Below are 17016 nucleotides of genomic sequence, written 5' to 3' on the forward strand. Positions count from 1 at the left end.
TTGTATCGATGCTCCATAAAAGGGTGTTCATAGCCCTCAACTGTCGTGTGAAGAATACATCTCACCTCTTTCTGTGTGTTTCTTTTTTCTCTACTTTGTTCTGCTCTACTCTGTTCTGCCCCATTGCAGTTTCTTCACAAAAATTAAAAGATTGTTATAAAAAAAAGGTCATAAATCATTACTTAAGTCATCATCGACTACTGTCGCATGTTAATTTATTGATTGTTTTTATTAATTATTTTTTAGTGCTAATTTTTAAAATTTTAGTCGTTAGATGATATAATGCATGGCAACACTGAACTCTGCTTAATGCAGGAAACCCACCAATCCACTCAGTCTTTTAGCGCCATTATAAAGTGTTCAATAATTCAATTCCGTGGAAGGGGAGAGCATTTTCTTGCTCGAGCAGCGAAAGCCAAAGCTCGCTCTGTTCTTGCTCAAAAGCCAAAGCTCAGCGAAAGCCAAAGCTCACTCTGTTCTCTTCGAAGCTTGAATCTCTCGAAGCATCCTCGAAACTTGAAGCTGGTTATATGTACATCCTGTTCTCTTGAAGCTGGTTCTCTCGAAGCTGGTTATATGCATATCTTGTGCATGTATAGGGTTGTGTAATGACCACAATATCTTTGTTAAATAAGAGTCTCCAATGACCACAAGAACCTTGATAAAGTGAAGAAAGAAGGTTTTGAAAAAGATGAAAAAGAGATTATAAAGAAAGTAAAAAGACCAAGAAGTATACCTCGTGATAAAAAAATTTTTAAATGCCTCAACCTTCTCTCTCTGTTTTTGAAGAGTGTATATTTGTCGCGTGCATACGCTATTGCACGCAACTCGATCTGTCCCTCCCTCTGTAATCTGTCCGGAGTTATATTGGGGTCTGGTGTGGGGACATTGTGTTATGGCAAGCTTATTGATAGAGGAACAAATAAAGAAACATGGAGGAGATTCTCATGAAGCCTCACCAAAGATGACAAAAAGAAGTCTCGGCTGGCAAGATCAACTGAACTCGAGAATGGCGTGAAGATAAGGAAAGGGCAATATAGAGGAGACGTAAAACTGATTTATGGACAGCTTTTGCATGCCTCGTATAACTGTCATTACATAAGTAGAAGCCAGGACTTTGGATGCTGACCTATCTCAAGTCAAAGAGAGATAAAGAGCTAAGAGAGGGGAATGGTGGACGTAGGCCACTAGCTTTGGCTGAATTGTCTGTTTGTCACATATGGATTTTATGTGATGCACTTCCAGTTTGGTACCACACTCCACCTTATGGACCATGGAATATAAGGTTTAATAGAACCGAACTGACGATCGAACTCTCACCAGTTCACAAACTCAGGCAACTATGCTACCCTCCTTGGGGCAAGCTCCCTTCACTGAAGACCTAAGGAATCAAATTGTCATCAGACTCTCAACAATCTAACCTTTGTTAGAACCTTCCTCATTACCAATATAGTAATGATGTTTCGTTGCTATAGTTGTATTTCGAACATTCATTATTGCATCCTAAACATTCACTGGCACATTTGAATAAACATTTGGCATGAAATTTTGTGCCCTACATTTTCAGTCATTGTTGATCATTTATTGAAACAACCTAACCAATTCAATATGTTGGATCCAGCCTATCAACTTAAATAATTCATTATAGCTCCTTTGAGTTTAAAATTTCCCATCATTATACTGATGCGCTCTAATACACTCTCTCAAGTTACTTTTGTATTCCCAACTTGTTCACTATATTATTGAAGTAGTCTATACTTTGGTAAAATACATTTGCCAATTACCCGTTACTTTTCATATGAGCAATTTAAATCATATCAATTTAAATCATATAAATTCAAATTAAGGTGTATTGCCAAATCAATATCACATATTAACTCTACAGCCTCACTGAATGCAATTCCCAAATGATTTTGTATATTATTTCATCCACATTAATTTCGCTTGATCGTGCCACTATACTTTGTTCTTCACTTGTTTGGGTCTCTTTCTCAGTTGGCATCTTCATAACCTCTTACTTTTAGATGGATATTTTTTTTCTTGATAATTCCCTTGCCATATGTTCCTTCAAATACCTTAGAATATGACGTACAATATCGAAGCAAGCTTATGTGGGTTGTGCATAAACTAACTAAGAGTGTTTACTGCAAACACTATGTCAAGTCTTGTAATTGTAGGTAAATCAGCTTATCAATTAAGTATTGATAATTGTCTGCATTAGTGATAGGTTCTCTTTTGTTCTTGAGTAGCTTGATATTCATCTCCATAGGAGCTTCAACTCCTTTTACATTCAACATACATGTATCGTGAAATAAGTCTAATAGGTATTTTACTTTTACATATGAACACTCGCTTATGCTGCCTTGATGCCCAAAAGGCATCTCAATGTACTCAAATCTTTGATTTCAAAATTTGAAAAAAGTGTTACTTTTGTTCTCTTATGAAATCTTCATCATCATTTGTTACCAGAATGTTACCTACATACACAACTACCACAACTGTTTTCTCTTTTCAAATATGTGTGGATGGTGAGTGGTCGACCTTCTCTTGTCTTTAATTTCAATTAACTTGCTACTCGAAAACTAAGCTATATTTGGCTGTTTTAGTCCATATAGTGACTCCTTTAGCTTTTGTATTGATTCTACTTGTAGACCAGGCAATATATTGATGTAGGCTTCTTCTTGCAAGCTGTCACATAAAAAAGTCTCATTTTTTTACATCTAATATGTATAGTGGCTAATTTCTTATTGAAATAGCTAATAAAAAGTATACAAATAGTGTTCATTTTTTCCACCAGTGCAAAAATCTCATGACGGCCAATACCCTCATCCCATGCTTAGTCTTGTAGCTTATAATCTGGCTTTGAATGTCATGCACTTTTGATCTTCTACTTAATTTGATGTGCCCATCTATGTCCCGCCATTTGCTTTCTAGCTGGAACGGGTGTTAGATCCCATGTTTGGTTCTTCTCTGTAGCTCCTAGCTCTTCTTCCATTGTAGGACGATGCTCAGGCTTTGCATTAGCTTCAACACAGGTCAGTGGCTCCCTATGATAGTATACTTTACTAAGATATTCCTTATACTTTAGAGTATACTTTACTAAGATATTCCTTGTATTTCTTTGAGATTTTTTTATTTTATATATACTCCCTTAAGGAGTGCTAAATATATAAGCATAATATAGTTACCTACGTCTAGTATTGCTGGAGGGTGATTGGTTCTAACTAATCATTGCATTGTATTTTTACCTACGTCTAGTTCTTTTAACACATTGTGTTCATCAAAATTAATTTTCACTGCTTGTTTTTTTGGTGGGTCCAATATTCTACTTTTTACTTTGGGCAAGTCATCAATGTCTAGTGTAGGTAATTGAGTTTGTCCTCCAAACTCCCCTCAACTCAAGCTTCTTGTTGGATCAAATCGAAAATATGGATTGCTTTCAATGAACTTTACCTCTTGAAACATAATGAATGTCTAAGCTTAAGTCATAACACCTATAACCTTTTCTTGAAGTCATGTAGCCTATAAAAATGCATTTAGCATATGGCTTTATAGTTTATTTTTGTTGTGTTCTTGGATGTGAATATAGCGGGTACATCTAAAGACTCGCCAATGTCAAAGTGTAGCCTTTCTTGCATTGACAATTTCAAATGGACTGCAATTTTTTAGTTTGATGCTTGGTTTCCTGTTAATGATATAGCAGGTATTTGCAGTAGCTTCAAGTCAAAAAATGTCTAGAACATTCATTTGGAACATTTGTGGCTCTTTTTTTGGTAAGCAAATGTTTAATTTTCTTTCACATACATCGTAATATTGTGGTGTTCCTGAATAGGCTGCCTGAGTCATTATTCCCTTTCTTTGAAGTAATTATCAAAATTAGAGGTGCAAACTTGCCTCCACTATAAGACCTAAAAACTTTTAACATCCTATTGTATTGTATAGCAATCATCCTAAAAAATTATCTAAAAATATTGAAAATTTCATTTTTTTGCAAAAAATGTATCCATAATCTCATTAACATATAGAACAGAATAACTAAATTTAGAGTGAGATTCAACTGGGTTAGGGCCCCCATACATTAGCATGTATCAGCTTGCATGGTGTACAGTCCTCCACTCTCATGTCCTTTACCAATCTTCTTTTGAGAGTTGCACTACTTGACCGTCATTCGATATCTCATCCTATATAAACTTGTCTTTATTCATTTCTACAACTAAGGTTTATAATTGTTTAGCTTGCATGGTATACAATCCTCCACTCAAACGTCCTATATGAATCTTCCTTTCAGAGTTACACTCCTTGAGTATCACTCAGCATCCCTTCCTATATAAACTTTTCTTTATTCCTTTCTACAGCTAAGGATTGTGGCCAGCCAGCTTACATGGTATGTAGTCCATTTGCTTTCATGTCCTTTACCAATACTCCTCTAAAAATTGCACTCATTGAGTATCACTCCTTTAATAGAAAAAATAGTGTCATAATCTAGATCTTTGGTGGGTTTACTTACTGGCATGAGATTTAAGGTAATGTTTAGCTCGTATAAAACTTCATTTGTCACTAGATTATTAATAAAACAAAATTCACCTAAACCATTTACTAGTACACATGATCCATTATCAACAAGCATAGTTGGCATATTACACTTTTGAGACTAATGAGCTTGGATAAATCTTTAATCACATGATCTGCCATACCACTTTCAAGTATCCAATTTATAGAATTAGTTATCAACAAAAACCTTGATTATGGTCACTTTTCTATTTAGAGTCAACTACCACAACGATGTCAAATTGAGCTACTTGGCAAAGAAGTATCACAGGTTCTGAGATGCAATTTGCCACTTGCATTATTAGATGTTATTCCTACTAACATTCCTCTTGCTAGTTTTTTTTTGTAAATTCTAGCATTTAACCTTTACGTGTCCAACTTTTCAACAATAAGTGCATTTAAGACCTGCTCTTTCACTTGGTTTATATATATGATATTTCCTTCCTAATTTAGATTCATATGTTTCCTCAATTTTCGATGCAAGATTTTCATGTTTATTGGTTTTATCCAAGTTTGTCGCAAGTATTGATTAGACAACATCCCTTTCACCTAGTTTCCTCATGTTGAATCATTGTGCACATGTTGTTGAATGTATGGATAGGATTGGTCATTAAGATTTGGGTTTATAAGTATCAAACTTCTTGGCTCATGCCAACATGGATCATGAATACTTTATCTTCTTCTATCCTTTGTCTGATTGTATAGAAGCTTGAAGTGATTGGATACTATTGTGCTAATTTGTTCCTCTTTCCTTTCAAATTATTGAAATATAAGTGAAAAGTTTGTTTTTGTGACCTTTGCAACATGAGTGAAAGATTGCGTTGCTCCCCATATATCTCAACTAGAGATTCCCATATATCTGATGCATATTCTAAGAATAAAGAGTATTTGGTATATTAGGATCCATTGATTTTGAGAACCATGATATCACCAATCAATTATTGGCTTCCCACTCATCATGGCCTAGATATTCCCTAATAGGTGAATACATTTGGCCAATAACATAGCCAATCCTAGATTTGCCATACAATAGGCTTCCGGCTTTTGACAATGTAATGTTGTTTGATCCATTTAAAGGAATCATGGTAATCTTCAATGTTGGATTTGCTTCTTGAACACCTATCATTTATGTTGATGATTCTTGACTAATCTACCTGATGTCACTCGATCTATTTGTGTTTTCTATCTTCTCTAAGAATTAGATGATTTCAAGGTTTTGATACCATATTAAATTGGAATACTTATGAAGAACACATGCAAAAAAGAGCTACAAAGATAGTGAAGTTGAAGAGAAGAAAAAGACAAAGAACACGTAAAGACTCCTTGCAAAAGCTCGTGAGAACAACTAACTAATCTTATGAGCTGGATTTAACCTGTCCACCTCACTAATTTGTGTATAGTTCCTTTGAGTCTAGAATTTTCCCATCATATATTGCTAAGCAATAATTTCAAAAATATATTATGATAATTGAGTTGAACTTGTGGAAGTTATACTGTCTCATGAAGTTATAAAGCCATAGCCAAGAAAGAGCTCATTATTCATCAGAACAGCTTCCATTGAGTCTCTAGCCAAATCTTCATGTAGATGAATTGTCTTTTGTGTGTTTGTGTGTATATAGACATATATATATGCACATCCAAATTTTAAAAGTGGAGAGTGAAGGAGATAGAGGACTGTTTGAAGATGTAACATTAAAGACTTAGATCTTTTGATCCCTTGCTTACTGTTTTCATAATCATTAAGCTCCAGATGCAAGGATGATGCAAAAGAAATAGAATGAAATCAGACTTCCATATATAGAAATCCAAACGTAATTGGCTGAAATTGTACGGAGAATTTGGTTAGGCACTTGACTGACAAAAGGAAAAAAATATTTTAAGCAGCAAAATATATCTATACCTAAACCACAAATTTTGTCTTGTTGTGCATGGCTTTATAAACGCCATAGAAGTTAAGCAATCTTCCAAAAAAGGGCAAGAACATGTGAAGCTTTTAGTTAATGCATGATATATATATAAATATTGGATATCTCTTTCAAAAGTTTCTCTCCTAATCCCTTGTCTAAAAGCACATGCTTTGTGATGTGGTAGTTCTAGATCTTCAAAGGGGTCCTAAAGAGGGACAGAACCTTCATTTTTGGAGCTGCCTTTAGCTTATAATTTTTAAAAAGGCATCATCTTTCATAAATTGAAGGCTATAATTTTCATGAAAATTGTCAAATAAAGCCCTCAACTGGACTTAAAAACAGAAAATGTTAGTTGCAATTTTTTTAATATTACTGTACCAATTGTGAATTGGCCAAAAATAGTGACAAAGTGTAAACAAAAATATAGTAAAAAGTTTGAAAATAGATAATTTCTTAAAAATATCATATAAAATAGTTAAAACTAACACATGGCACTCTTGAACCAGCCATAGAAACGAATTGTTTTTTGTGCCATTCGATTTGAGTTGGCTGATTCAGGCCCATTCTGACATTGTTGGCTTTTCATAATTTCCCGTGTATAGCATTCACCACAATTGGTTTTCCATTTTATATATAAAAGAAGACAAAGTCATGAAATTTTTTCTCATAATGAGAATGCATAAGCCACAACTGCCGAACCTTAGAAGAACAATTTCAAGGAAAGTTCAAGAGGCCTGAAGGACAAGGTAAGGTCTTCATCCAAGGATGCCTTCCAGGGAGTATATGGCACAAGGAGACTTAGTGGCAGATCTCTCTCACCGGCGCTCCCCCAACAGGCACCTTGGGCGGTTAATTAGCTGATCAATTTGGGTACTGGTTAATCAAGAGCCAAATCCTTAAGCAGCTAGGTGTATTTAAAGTCAAAGGCCTCATTCAACAATAACGCTTTTTCTTCTACCACCAGGCTGAAAGTATTTTAGCGCTAGAGGCACCCTTTTCTTCAAAAAGTTAGATCAATTTATCAAAATTAGAATGTTTTTTTACTGTAGGCGAGTTGGGGAGATGCACTGACCAGCTGAAGGCCAAAGCCTCCTCCTAACTCCTTGTACTTATAGGGTATAAGGTTTGCTTTTGGTACCTTAGGGTACCACTCCCACTGGGTCCCAACTTGGGCATCCGTGGCACTCTTTTGCAGCATGGAAACTTTACATCGTAGAAATTCAAAACAAAGACTGGCCGCTATCAGCCCTTGCCTCATCCATTGCACCAACTCCCTCGGGGATGTTTGACTTTTAATTTAGTGTCTCCATCAACATAAATACAAAAATACAATAGCAATATGCCAAAAGCTGGGTTCCCTTTTCTTGTGGAAAAAGGAAAACCAACACCAAATTTCTCTTTGGGGAACATGAAAAGCATGGTAGGAACCATCTTTTGTAACACGAACGCCATCCCAGAGCACATTATTAAACATTCACTGTTGTTCCATTTTGTAATGAAAAGCAACCACATTATTTGATGACCATATTTTTTTACATGTCTCAGAGCGTTATGGAAAACTACTTTTCTCTAATATGATAGACGTTACAAATGTGAGACAAACATGGGCATCACTAAATTACTTGATAGACTTCCGATGACGTTGTTATTGCATCACCAAAAATGTGGTTTCTTTCTAAGAAAATTATTTTTGTAATTGTCGTAATTGTCCTTGATTAAATAAAAGTAGTGTGTTATAAAGACATACTTGTAAAGGTAGTGCTATGTACTTATGATCCAAGTTACTATAATCTAGTGTTCACAATGGAAGAAGATACATGTATTTTTGCATTATGAAAGTATGTACATATCTTATTTTCACCATTTGTTTTGAAAACATACACATAGAACAAAAAAATAAACATAAAGAAAACCTTGAAGATACCATGTGAAATCAATATAACTTAATACAGCTGTCAAGTTCTTGCTCTACTAGTTGTCAGGCTGCCTTTCACAAGGGAATAGGCTACCGAAGTGTTCTATTCAAGTAGTGTATCTTTTCTCACTACTTTCATCCTCCTTTTCCATACAAGCATATGTTCCGAACAGAGTGGTCGATCACATTAAGCTCATTATATTCTACTGCTCAACTGTGTGCTAGTTTGCATGTGATCCTATTATGATCAGCAACAATAAGAATGAAGCTGTCTCATGGTATATTGTAGAAATGTAGAATTGTGGACTTCACCGGACTGGTATTAATTGTTGTTAATTGATATAAGATGATGAAGTTCAAATGAATATTCTGCCCTTATAAAAAGTATAAACATTAACATTATAGCTTCAATATAGAACGGAGAACAGATTGAAGGTAAGGATGGGCACCAGTCCAGGCCCCTAATGGTAATCAGGGATTTGGCCTGCAACGGACCAGGCCAGGCATGGGCTGCTTTTGTGACCAATGGGTTCAAACTAATCTGAACCGGACCGGCCCCGATTAGTTGTTCTGCTGGGTCTTGTGGGTCCGACTATATATATATATATATATATGGAGCATATGGAGCTGGGCATATGTCAAGGCCGGGGCAAAATTCAAACTGTCTGCACTTCTAGTTTGGCTAACGGCTGGACTACCTTACCAAATCCCAGCTCTATCCGAAAGCGATGAGAACATTATTAGAATTTTCATCCGAGTGGGGATGAGAAGCAGAGAGCGGCCAAGCATATATCAAGGTATCCTGAATATCATGTTATCCTTACAAGTTTCTGTTAGCCTGTGTTAGTATCCATTTGTTGTAATTGAAATATTAAAAACAATATATTTTGTTGTAATTGAAATATTAAAAACAATATATTGTATAGCTCGCACCCTTGTCTATCATTCAAGCAAAGGGTTTCCTATCATATTCGTATACTCTCTACCTCTCTCACTCTCTCTCTCTCTTTCTAATTACCAAGGTAATATATATATATATATATATATATATGAGGTCTGAGGCCATGAAAACAGATATGATGGGTATTTTCAAGTCTTTAAACATGACGGATTAGTTCTCCTTTTTGCATATAAAATCATCCATTTGCTCCTTTTCTCTTTCTCACGCACTCAGAAGCATGTAAATGAACTCTTGATTGCAGTGTTCTTTCTTGTTCAAAGAATAAAGACATTTAAAGGTTTAAATTTCCAGTAGGAAATATGAATTAAGCCTAGACATCCTTGGTCTCGTCTTTGGCTCTCTGCATATATAGAAAACCATATTAAAGGTTTTTGTCTACTTTAGGCATGTGCAAGAAATGACAAGTAGAAAGAAGAATAAATTTTTTACTGGATTCTAGATCTGACTTTCTTTTTGGACATTCAACTGAACCCAATCGTCTGAATTTGGTTTTGATATGTTTGGTATTGTGATTTTGGTGTTTCCTTGAATTTGAATTTGACTCCAACGTCCATGCTAGAGCAGATTTTGCTTTTTGCTTTTTTTTATTTATAGTTTTTTATTATTTATTTCAACAATCTCTTGGGGTGTGTTCAGAGCTGCAAAATGAGGCGAGCCAACTCAAGCTTTGCTCAAACTGGCTCTCTTATGTTCAATTCGAGTTGAACTCAAGCTTTAACTGAAAACTCGAGCTTATAAACAAGTTGAGTTTGAGTTACATGAACTCAAATTCGAGTAAGCTCTAGGTTATCTTTTTTTCTTTTGTAATTTCCAAGCTTAAAACCCAAAAAAGATATCAAGTCAAATGGGGAGTTGGTAAACAAGTTTAAAGGAGGACTGGGTCTATTGAGTTGAGCTCGTGAATTTGTACTGCTAGACTTGAGCTCAAACTGAGCAATATATGAGTAGAGTAGAGTCGAGCTGACCGAGTCTGCTCATGTACAACCCTAGGTGTGTTTGCAGGGGGTGGATTCCACTGTTCAAGAGGGAACCCAATCCAAATTTTAAAAAATTGGATGCTAACAGCAAACACACTGGAAATGAATACCAGATATCAAAAGCAAATTCGAAAAAAGTTTCCACCGATTTTAATCAAGCTTTTTCGGATGTTCACATGTTCGGATTCGAATACGAATAAAAAAAAAAGTCATATCCGAATCCAAAATTCTGATTTCACAGTCCGAATTTGATTCAAATCTGAATCTGAATTTTGAACCGAATTTGGCCGATTTTCTAAATGAAACAGCATAAGATATATGATATTTATTTAAAATAAATCTGATCTGAATCTGTAACTGAGTCCGATCAGATATTTAAGTATATCTGAATCTGAATTAAATCCAATGTCATTTCTTAAATCCGTGTGCAATCCAATTTCTTATTCTGATATTAATTTTTTTCATATCTAATTTTTTCATAATGCTTTGGTTGGATATCCAATCCAAATCGGATACATAGTAGAATGAACCACTCACCCTTAAATTATATAAAAAAATTAAATTTTACTCGACACAATTATTTAATTATCTGCTCATCCTCAGAAAGGCATGGTGCAGTTGGTCCACTTGAACCTTTGACTTGGCCAAACCTTCGCCATGAAACTGCACGAGTCATAAATTCCTTACGGGTCTTAGGACCCACACTTAGAATCTCGGTGGTAGCCATAGTTGAGCATAATGTAAATAAATTATTATTTACAATTATTGTGTCACAAAGAAATTATTATTATTATTATTTTGAAAGAAAAGTTACAATTTTAAGATGATTTTGCAATTGTTTATTAATTCTCGCACACTTTATTTTATGTCTTTCTTTTTCTAAAATAAAATGAAAAATCAATAAAATTTTGAATAATTTTTAAAATATGTGAATTGTAGAGCCCGCTTTGTCAAAACTTTCTTAATAAGGGAAAATAAATTTTATGGATGGAATTATTTTACATATTTGAGTTGTCAGTAATAATTTTTTAGGCGGTTAGTGTAGAACAAACGCGGACTAAACAGACAAGATAGAAAGACAGACATGAAACAAGAGCTCTGTAAGACGAGATGTTGTGTTTTGTTCTTAAAATCAAACCATTTATCAAACAATATACAAGACAGATAAGTAGGGTGGAACTGAAATTTTGTGGTGAGGATGGACCGAATTTAAGTTTCTAAATTTTGATTAGGATCGAAAGTTTATTTCTCAAAATAGAACAAGTGAAATTTTTTAAAATTTATATGTACATTTAAAAAAAAAATGATAAGTGGTGCTAGGCCTCGTGCCGCCGACCCTACAAACAAAATAATGGTATTATAATAGTGAAGGTTTTGGTTCCGTATCCCGAATGGTCCCTTAGATCAATTCTTACGCGGAAAAATTATTTCGTTACTAAAATCAATTCTTACGCGGAAAAATTATTTCATTACTCACACTGAAAAGGCATGACGCACTTGGGTCCACTTGGACCTTTGACTTGGCCAAACCTTCGCCATGAAGACTACACGAGTCATAAATTTCTTGCCCATCTTTGTGCCCACGCGTTTAATCTGAGCAGTAACACTATAGTGGAGCATACTGTAAATAAATTTATATTTACAATTATTGCTATGTTACAAAGAAATAACATTATTATTTTAGAAAGACAAGTTACAGTTTCAAATTGATTTTGCAATAATTTATCAATTTTTATTTTCTGTCTTTCTTTTTCTGAAAAATCAATAAAATTATCAAAAGTTTCTTACTAAGGGCAAAATAAATTTTATCGATGTAATTAGTTTACATATTTGAGTCGTCAGTAATAATTTTTAGGCGGTTAGTGTAGTAGAACTTAAGCGGTTATTCGAACAAAATATCGGAAGTAAAGACGCGGTTGAAGTCTCTGCGGAGTTTCATCGGCTCCGTTTGCCTGCTTGGACAAAAGGCTGCTGGCGCTCGGCTGGGAAACCCGTCGTATGGTAAAAGGCGGCGGCGACCCCATCTACGTCTCCCTTCTGCCTTCGTCCTTCTAAGGTTTATAAAATGGTCTTCTAAGAAAAAATTGCAGGCCTTCTTCTGTTTTTCCCCAGATCGAAGATTTCCTTCTCTTCTACGTTGCTTTGCCTTTTATTGATTTCTTGGTGATGGCTAACTATGGCGGTTACCCGTATCAGTACAACGCCCCATCTGCACCCCCCATGACCGGATCGTCCGCTTGGCAGAGACCGCAATCGCCTGCTCCTGGTAGGTATCCTCAAGGTTATGGCCAGGCTTACCCGCCTACAGCTCCTCCTGTGGCCTATGGTGGTGGCGGCTACTTCCCTCCGGGGACTCCGCCGGATATAGTGAGTTGCTTCCAGAGGGTCGACAGGGACTTCAGCGGCTTCATCGACGAGAGGGAGCTACAGGCGGCCCTCTGCTCAGGCTACCACCCGTTCAGCATGCGGACCGTCCGCCTCCTCATGTTCCTGTTCAACTCGACCGGCGATTCCTCAAAGATTGGTGAGGATTTCTGAACACCTTAGAGTAGTTTATGTATCGTGGGAATCGATCATTTCCTTTTATGATCTTCGTCTGTTAGCTAGTGGCCTGACCATTGACGTAGCTACTTTTGCTTTATGATGCAGGCGCTTTACATTCTCAGCTTATTGCTTGCATCTTTTCTTCTTTTTTTCTTTTCATTTTCTATGGCATCTTTGATTTGCCTGGGTATATGAATGATGTGGCTGATCTTCAACCTGCTCTGTATTTCTAATGTTATACGGCACTTTTCCATTATTGGTCTTTCTCTTTTCAGCCTAACATGTAAATTCTGAGATGGCCTCGTCATTGTGCAGTAATTTCTCGTCCTAATGTATCGAGTTATAGCTTGACTTTTTTTGCTCTTAATCGTTGTTCAGTGTCTAAGATTACCCATTAGCATAATTTTTTGATAATTGGTGTTTAAACTGGAGCTAATTTCTCAACTGGTTCCTTTTCTACGAACAGGGCCGAATGAGTTTGTGGCGCTTTGGACCTGCCTAGGACAATGGCGTGTAAGTGGTTTTCTTTTAAATTCGGTCTTTGTTTTACTCTTATACATGTCTCTTTCTGCGTCTTAGAAGTTACACATATCTGGTCTATACACCAATTTTTTGTATCCACCTATGATGAAGTCAGGTTTGAATCTTAGTTTTCATGTATATGTAAATTGTGAACCTGAATGTATCTGTCACTTCTGCTAGCTGAAGATGCTAGAGGCCAACTATAGGATATGATTCTTGTTGTTTTTGTACAACCAGGCTTTCCTTTCCAAAAAGTAACATGTGATAGGCTTTTGGATAAATTGCAATCGTTGAATAAGCCGGAAACTGCAGCTGGTGCTAGTTAACTTCTTTTGGTCTGAGAATAAGTACCCCTTGCCTCACAACCTGTGGATTGTTTTTCGAATATCCATCTTTCTATATTAAGCAAAGTGATTCTCAATTGTTCCCTGATGGATAGAAAATCTGAAGAGTTTCACTTTTTGAATTATGATGGAGCCCTTGGCTGCCAATCTCGTCATCTGTCTTGACTTTTTGTGTTTCTTTGCTGAATTCATTGAAGCACCTCTCAGAATGCATGCATTGTGTACATGAAGTCTAAATAGGAAGCTCATTCTAAAACTTTCTGATGTAAGTAGGTGACAAATGTTGTGCTTCTGGAATTATTGTTTGGCACAAAAAGACACCACTGAGAAGCAAATTGCATGTCAGAATTCCAAATAATGTCTTGATTAAAGTTCAAAATGATGGTAATCTAGTTACTGGTGAACTGCCATGTCATGGTGTTATCTCTGGTTTGATACAAGAAAGCTTTTAGGTTATATTTTGTCCCAAATCGTGAATGAATGTCTATGATATATGCGAAAGGGATGACGAACATTTAAATATGAATACAAAGGAAGGATTAATTAGATCATGGGAGAATGGAATGCACATAATAAAGAAAATGTCTGTAGTTTCAAATTGTCAACATCTAAAGCTGTTGAGGTTTGTACTAACCTAGGGCTTGATTTTTTTTTATTCTGAATCTTACCTCAACGTCAGATAACAGAAATCTTGAGATAAGCGATGCTGGAAAGCAGCAAAAATCACCAACTCTTTGGATAAGTGATGCCTAAAATGCACCCACCAAATTTCTTTTGCTACCTTATCTTTTTGTTTCTTACGTGAAATACAAGCATACACCAATTGTCTATTCTGATAACAGTTATACTTCCAGTTAACCAAATCTTCTGTTCTATGGTCATGATCTACAGGCTATCTTTGAAAGATTTGATAGAGACAGGAGTGGGAAGATTGATGCAGGAGAATTTCGAGATGCTTTACTGAGTCTTGGCTATGCGGTTCCACCCACAGTTCTTCAAGTTTTATTGTCCAAGTATCAAAACAATGACCAGTATGGAGTACAGGGGGTGCTTAACTTCGACAGTTTTGTTGAGTAAGTTGGTGCTTTTCTGTCTTGTAAGTTTCTGGACGTTGGATATGGCTGATGGCTAATGCTTCATTCTACTTTCTGGTCTATCTTTGCAGGTGTGGATTGATCATCAAGGTAAGAAACAGTAACCACCTCCACTGTGGTTTTCAAAATATTGGACCATCTCTCATAATTGAGGGTTCTCCCTTGAAGTTTACTGTTATTGTTATACCGGTTTACCTCTCTTATTCAAACTATTTGTTCAGAACGGTATTCATACTCTTGCTGGGCTCGTGTTCACTTAATATTATGACTGTTCTAGTTTTAACCAAAGTATAAGACATTTTTATTTTGCTTTGCCAACCATCCAATCATTTCCTGTTACGGAAAAGATGCCCCATCCACATTGGCCATAGTCTCCATCTGATGCAGGAGCCTTTTCATCAGAATGGGATTTGACACACATATCTCTGTTGGGAGTTGGGTTTCTCCCTTTTTCCCTTGTTTTTCATCGATTATGGTGTTTAAGTCTTGCCTTGAAAATAGTCAGGTGCGACCAACTCCCAGGCATATTATATTTATCCAGTTTGTAATTACGTGGTTTTTGGTTCTGCTCAACTGAAATTTCGAGTCAACTTTCTGACTTTGGACCTCGTTCTATGGACCAAATCTTGGCTTGTGGAGAGCACGCCATGCCACCAACAGGCTTGATAACCTAGTTTTGCAGAAGACCCGAGAAAAGATCAAAAAAAAAAAAAAAAGAGGAGGAAACCTTTAGCTGAAAATGATCCTCAAACTGTGAATTCTGGACCTTAGGAGAACGGAATGGTTTTATAGCAAATGAGGTGTTCTTTGATTCTCTGATTGAATGTGTGGATACCATGCTTCTGAAAACTAGCAGAATTTATTAGTATGTTTTTAGATGGTGGATACTTTGTATGGTCATCTCAATCTATTTTCAGGATTTCACCATTTTGTTCTTCCTTTTTATACAGGGTTTGACAGACAAATTCAAAGAGAAAGATCCACGCTATACAGGCTCAGCTACCATTTCGTATGATTCCTTCATGTTAATGATCATTCCATTCATTGCGTGCTAAAATGGTTAATATGAGACCCTCCCTCTTTTTGTTTTTTTTTTTTCTCATTTGTATTGTTTATGCCAATTTCTTTATTTGTTCATCTGTTGACACTTCTGTGCGATGTACATCTGTACAATTTTATCTGTAAAATTATCAGGACGTTGCCCTCAACATTATAGATTAATCTATGGTGATTGTTCTCTGTATCTTTTGTAATAAACAGTTCCGTTGGGCCATCCAAGTGGACAGGAACTGCGTCCCTCTTAGCTTAGTAATGCTTTGGGTTGACCCATGTGGGAGTTCCAGTTGTGCTGCAATGGAGAAGTTTTCAAAAATCAGGCTTACAGATATAGAGATAATATCTTTTATTTCAATAATTTTTAGCACACACTTGAGTTTCTTCGTTAGTTAAAAGAAATATTGTGTTTATTTTGTCAAAACAGCTGTTTTTTTTTTTTTGTTGCTTTCACGCAAAAGCTGGCTCGCTTTCAGTGGAAGCAAACTTCAATAGTTTTTTTACTATTGTTGTGGTGTCACATGTCAATGCGTCGACTCCCCTTGTGCTGCAAATGGGGGTAGTACTCTTGTATTAGTTGAGGTGCCACACATCAATGCAGCCTTGGACTTACGGATTCGGATTGGATATATTTTAAACATATCCGCTTTTTCAAATATTCATGGATTTGAATATAAATTAAAAAAAAAAAAAAGCCATATCTGAATTTGATTTTACAATCCAAATTTGATTTTTATATTCTGAATCCGAATTTTACTAATTTTCAATATGTACGAGCATTAGATATGCGATATTTGTCTAAAAATAAATCCAATTTGAATTTTTATTTAAATTTGATTGGATATTTATGTATATGCAAATTTGAATATGATCGGACGTCATTTTTTAAATCTGAATCCAATCTCATTTATCAATGAGATTTTTCTCTTTTTTTTTCATATCTAATTTTTTCAGATCAGTTCAATCGGATATCTGCAGATATGACCCTTACTTGAACCCTAGAGTTAGGGGGAAATGGTGAAAGGTTGAGCATCACTTAGGCAATGGGAATCTCCTCATCCTTTTCATATGAAGGATTCGTTTCTAGGAATGATGATTATTCAGACCCTTTGTGAATTGTGAGGATATAGTTGGAATGGCCCTTGAGTGTT

General features: G+C 35.8%; 1 protein-coding gene across 3 annotated transcripts; it reads left to right on the forward strand.

Moving 5' to 3' along the window:
• The first annotated feature begins 12223 nt into the window (after window positions 1–12223).
• LOC116267348 (calcium-binding protein CBP) lies at window positions 12224–16055 on the forward strand. 3 transcript variants are annotated; one of them, XM_031649038.2, is made up of 5 exons: window positions 12224–12364; window positions 12505–12832; window positions 13319–13365; window positions 14610–14791; window positions 14884–16055. In XM_031649038.2, exons 2-5 carry the CDS (start codon window positions 12529–12531, stop codon window positions 15104–15106), a joined length of 756 nt encoding a protein of 251 aa, XP_031504898.1. In that variant the 5' UTR covers window positions 12224–12364; window positions 12505–12528; the 3' UTR covers window positions 15107–16055. The 3 variants fall into 3 exon arrangements, with proteins under 3 accessions (XP_031504898.1, XP_031504899.1, XP_031504897.1); XM_031649039.2 differs by lacking the exon at window positions 12224–12364 and having other exon boundaries at window positions 12371–12832; window positions 14884–14902; window positions 15763–16055; XM_031649037.2 differs by lacking the exon at window positions 12224–12364 and having other exon boundaries at window positions 12371–12832.
• The last annotated feature ends 961 nt before the right edge of the window (window positions 16056–17016 follow it).

The sequence above is a fragment of the Nymphaea colorata genome, chromosome 13, assembly GCF_008831285.2.
Source record: "Nymphaea colorata isolate Beijing-Zhang1983 chromosome 13, ASM883128v2, whole genome shotgun sequence".
Lineage (NCBI taxonomy): Eukaryota > Viridiplantae > Streptophyta > Magnoliopsida > Nymphaeales > Nymphaeaceae > Nymphaea > Nymphaea colorata.

What these genes read in the sequence shown, in the direction of transcription:
- LOC116267348 (XM_031649037.2), top strand. Translation starts at nt 12,475, where the DNA reads ATGGCTAACTATGGCGGTTACCCGTATCAGTACAACGCCCCATCTGCA. An exon ending in CGGCGATTCCTCAAAGATTG is followed by an intron (nt 12,833 to 13,318) that starts GTGAGGATTTCT and finishes TTCTACGAACAG; the next exon opens with GGCCGAATGAGTTTGTGGCG. An exon ending in AACTTCGACAGTTTTGTTGA is followed by an intron (nt 14,792 to 14,883) that starts GTAAGTTGGTGC and finishes CTATCTTTGCAG; the next exon opens with GTGTGGATTGATCATCAAGG.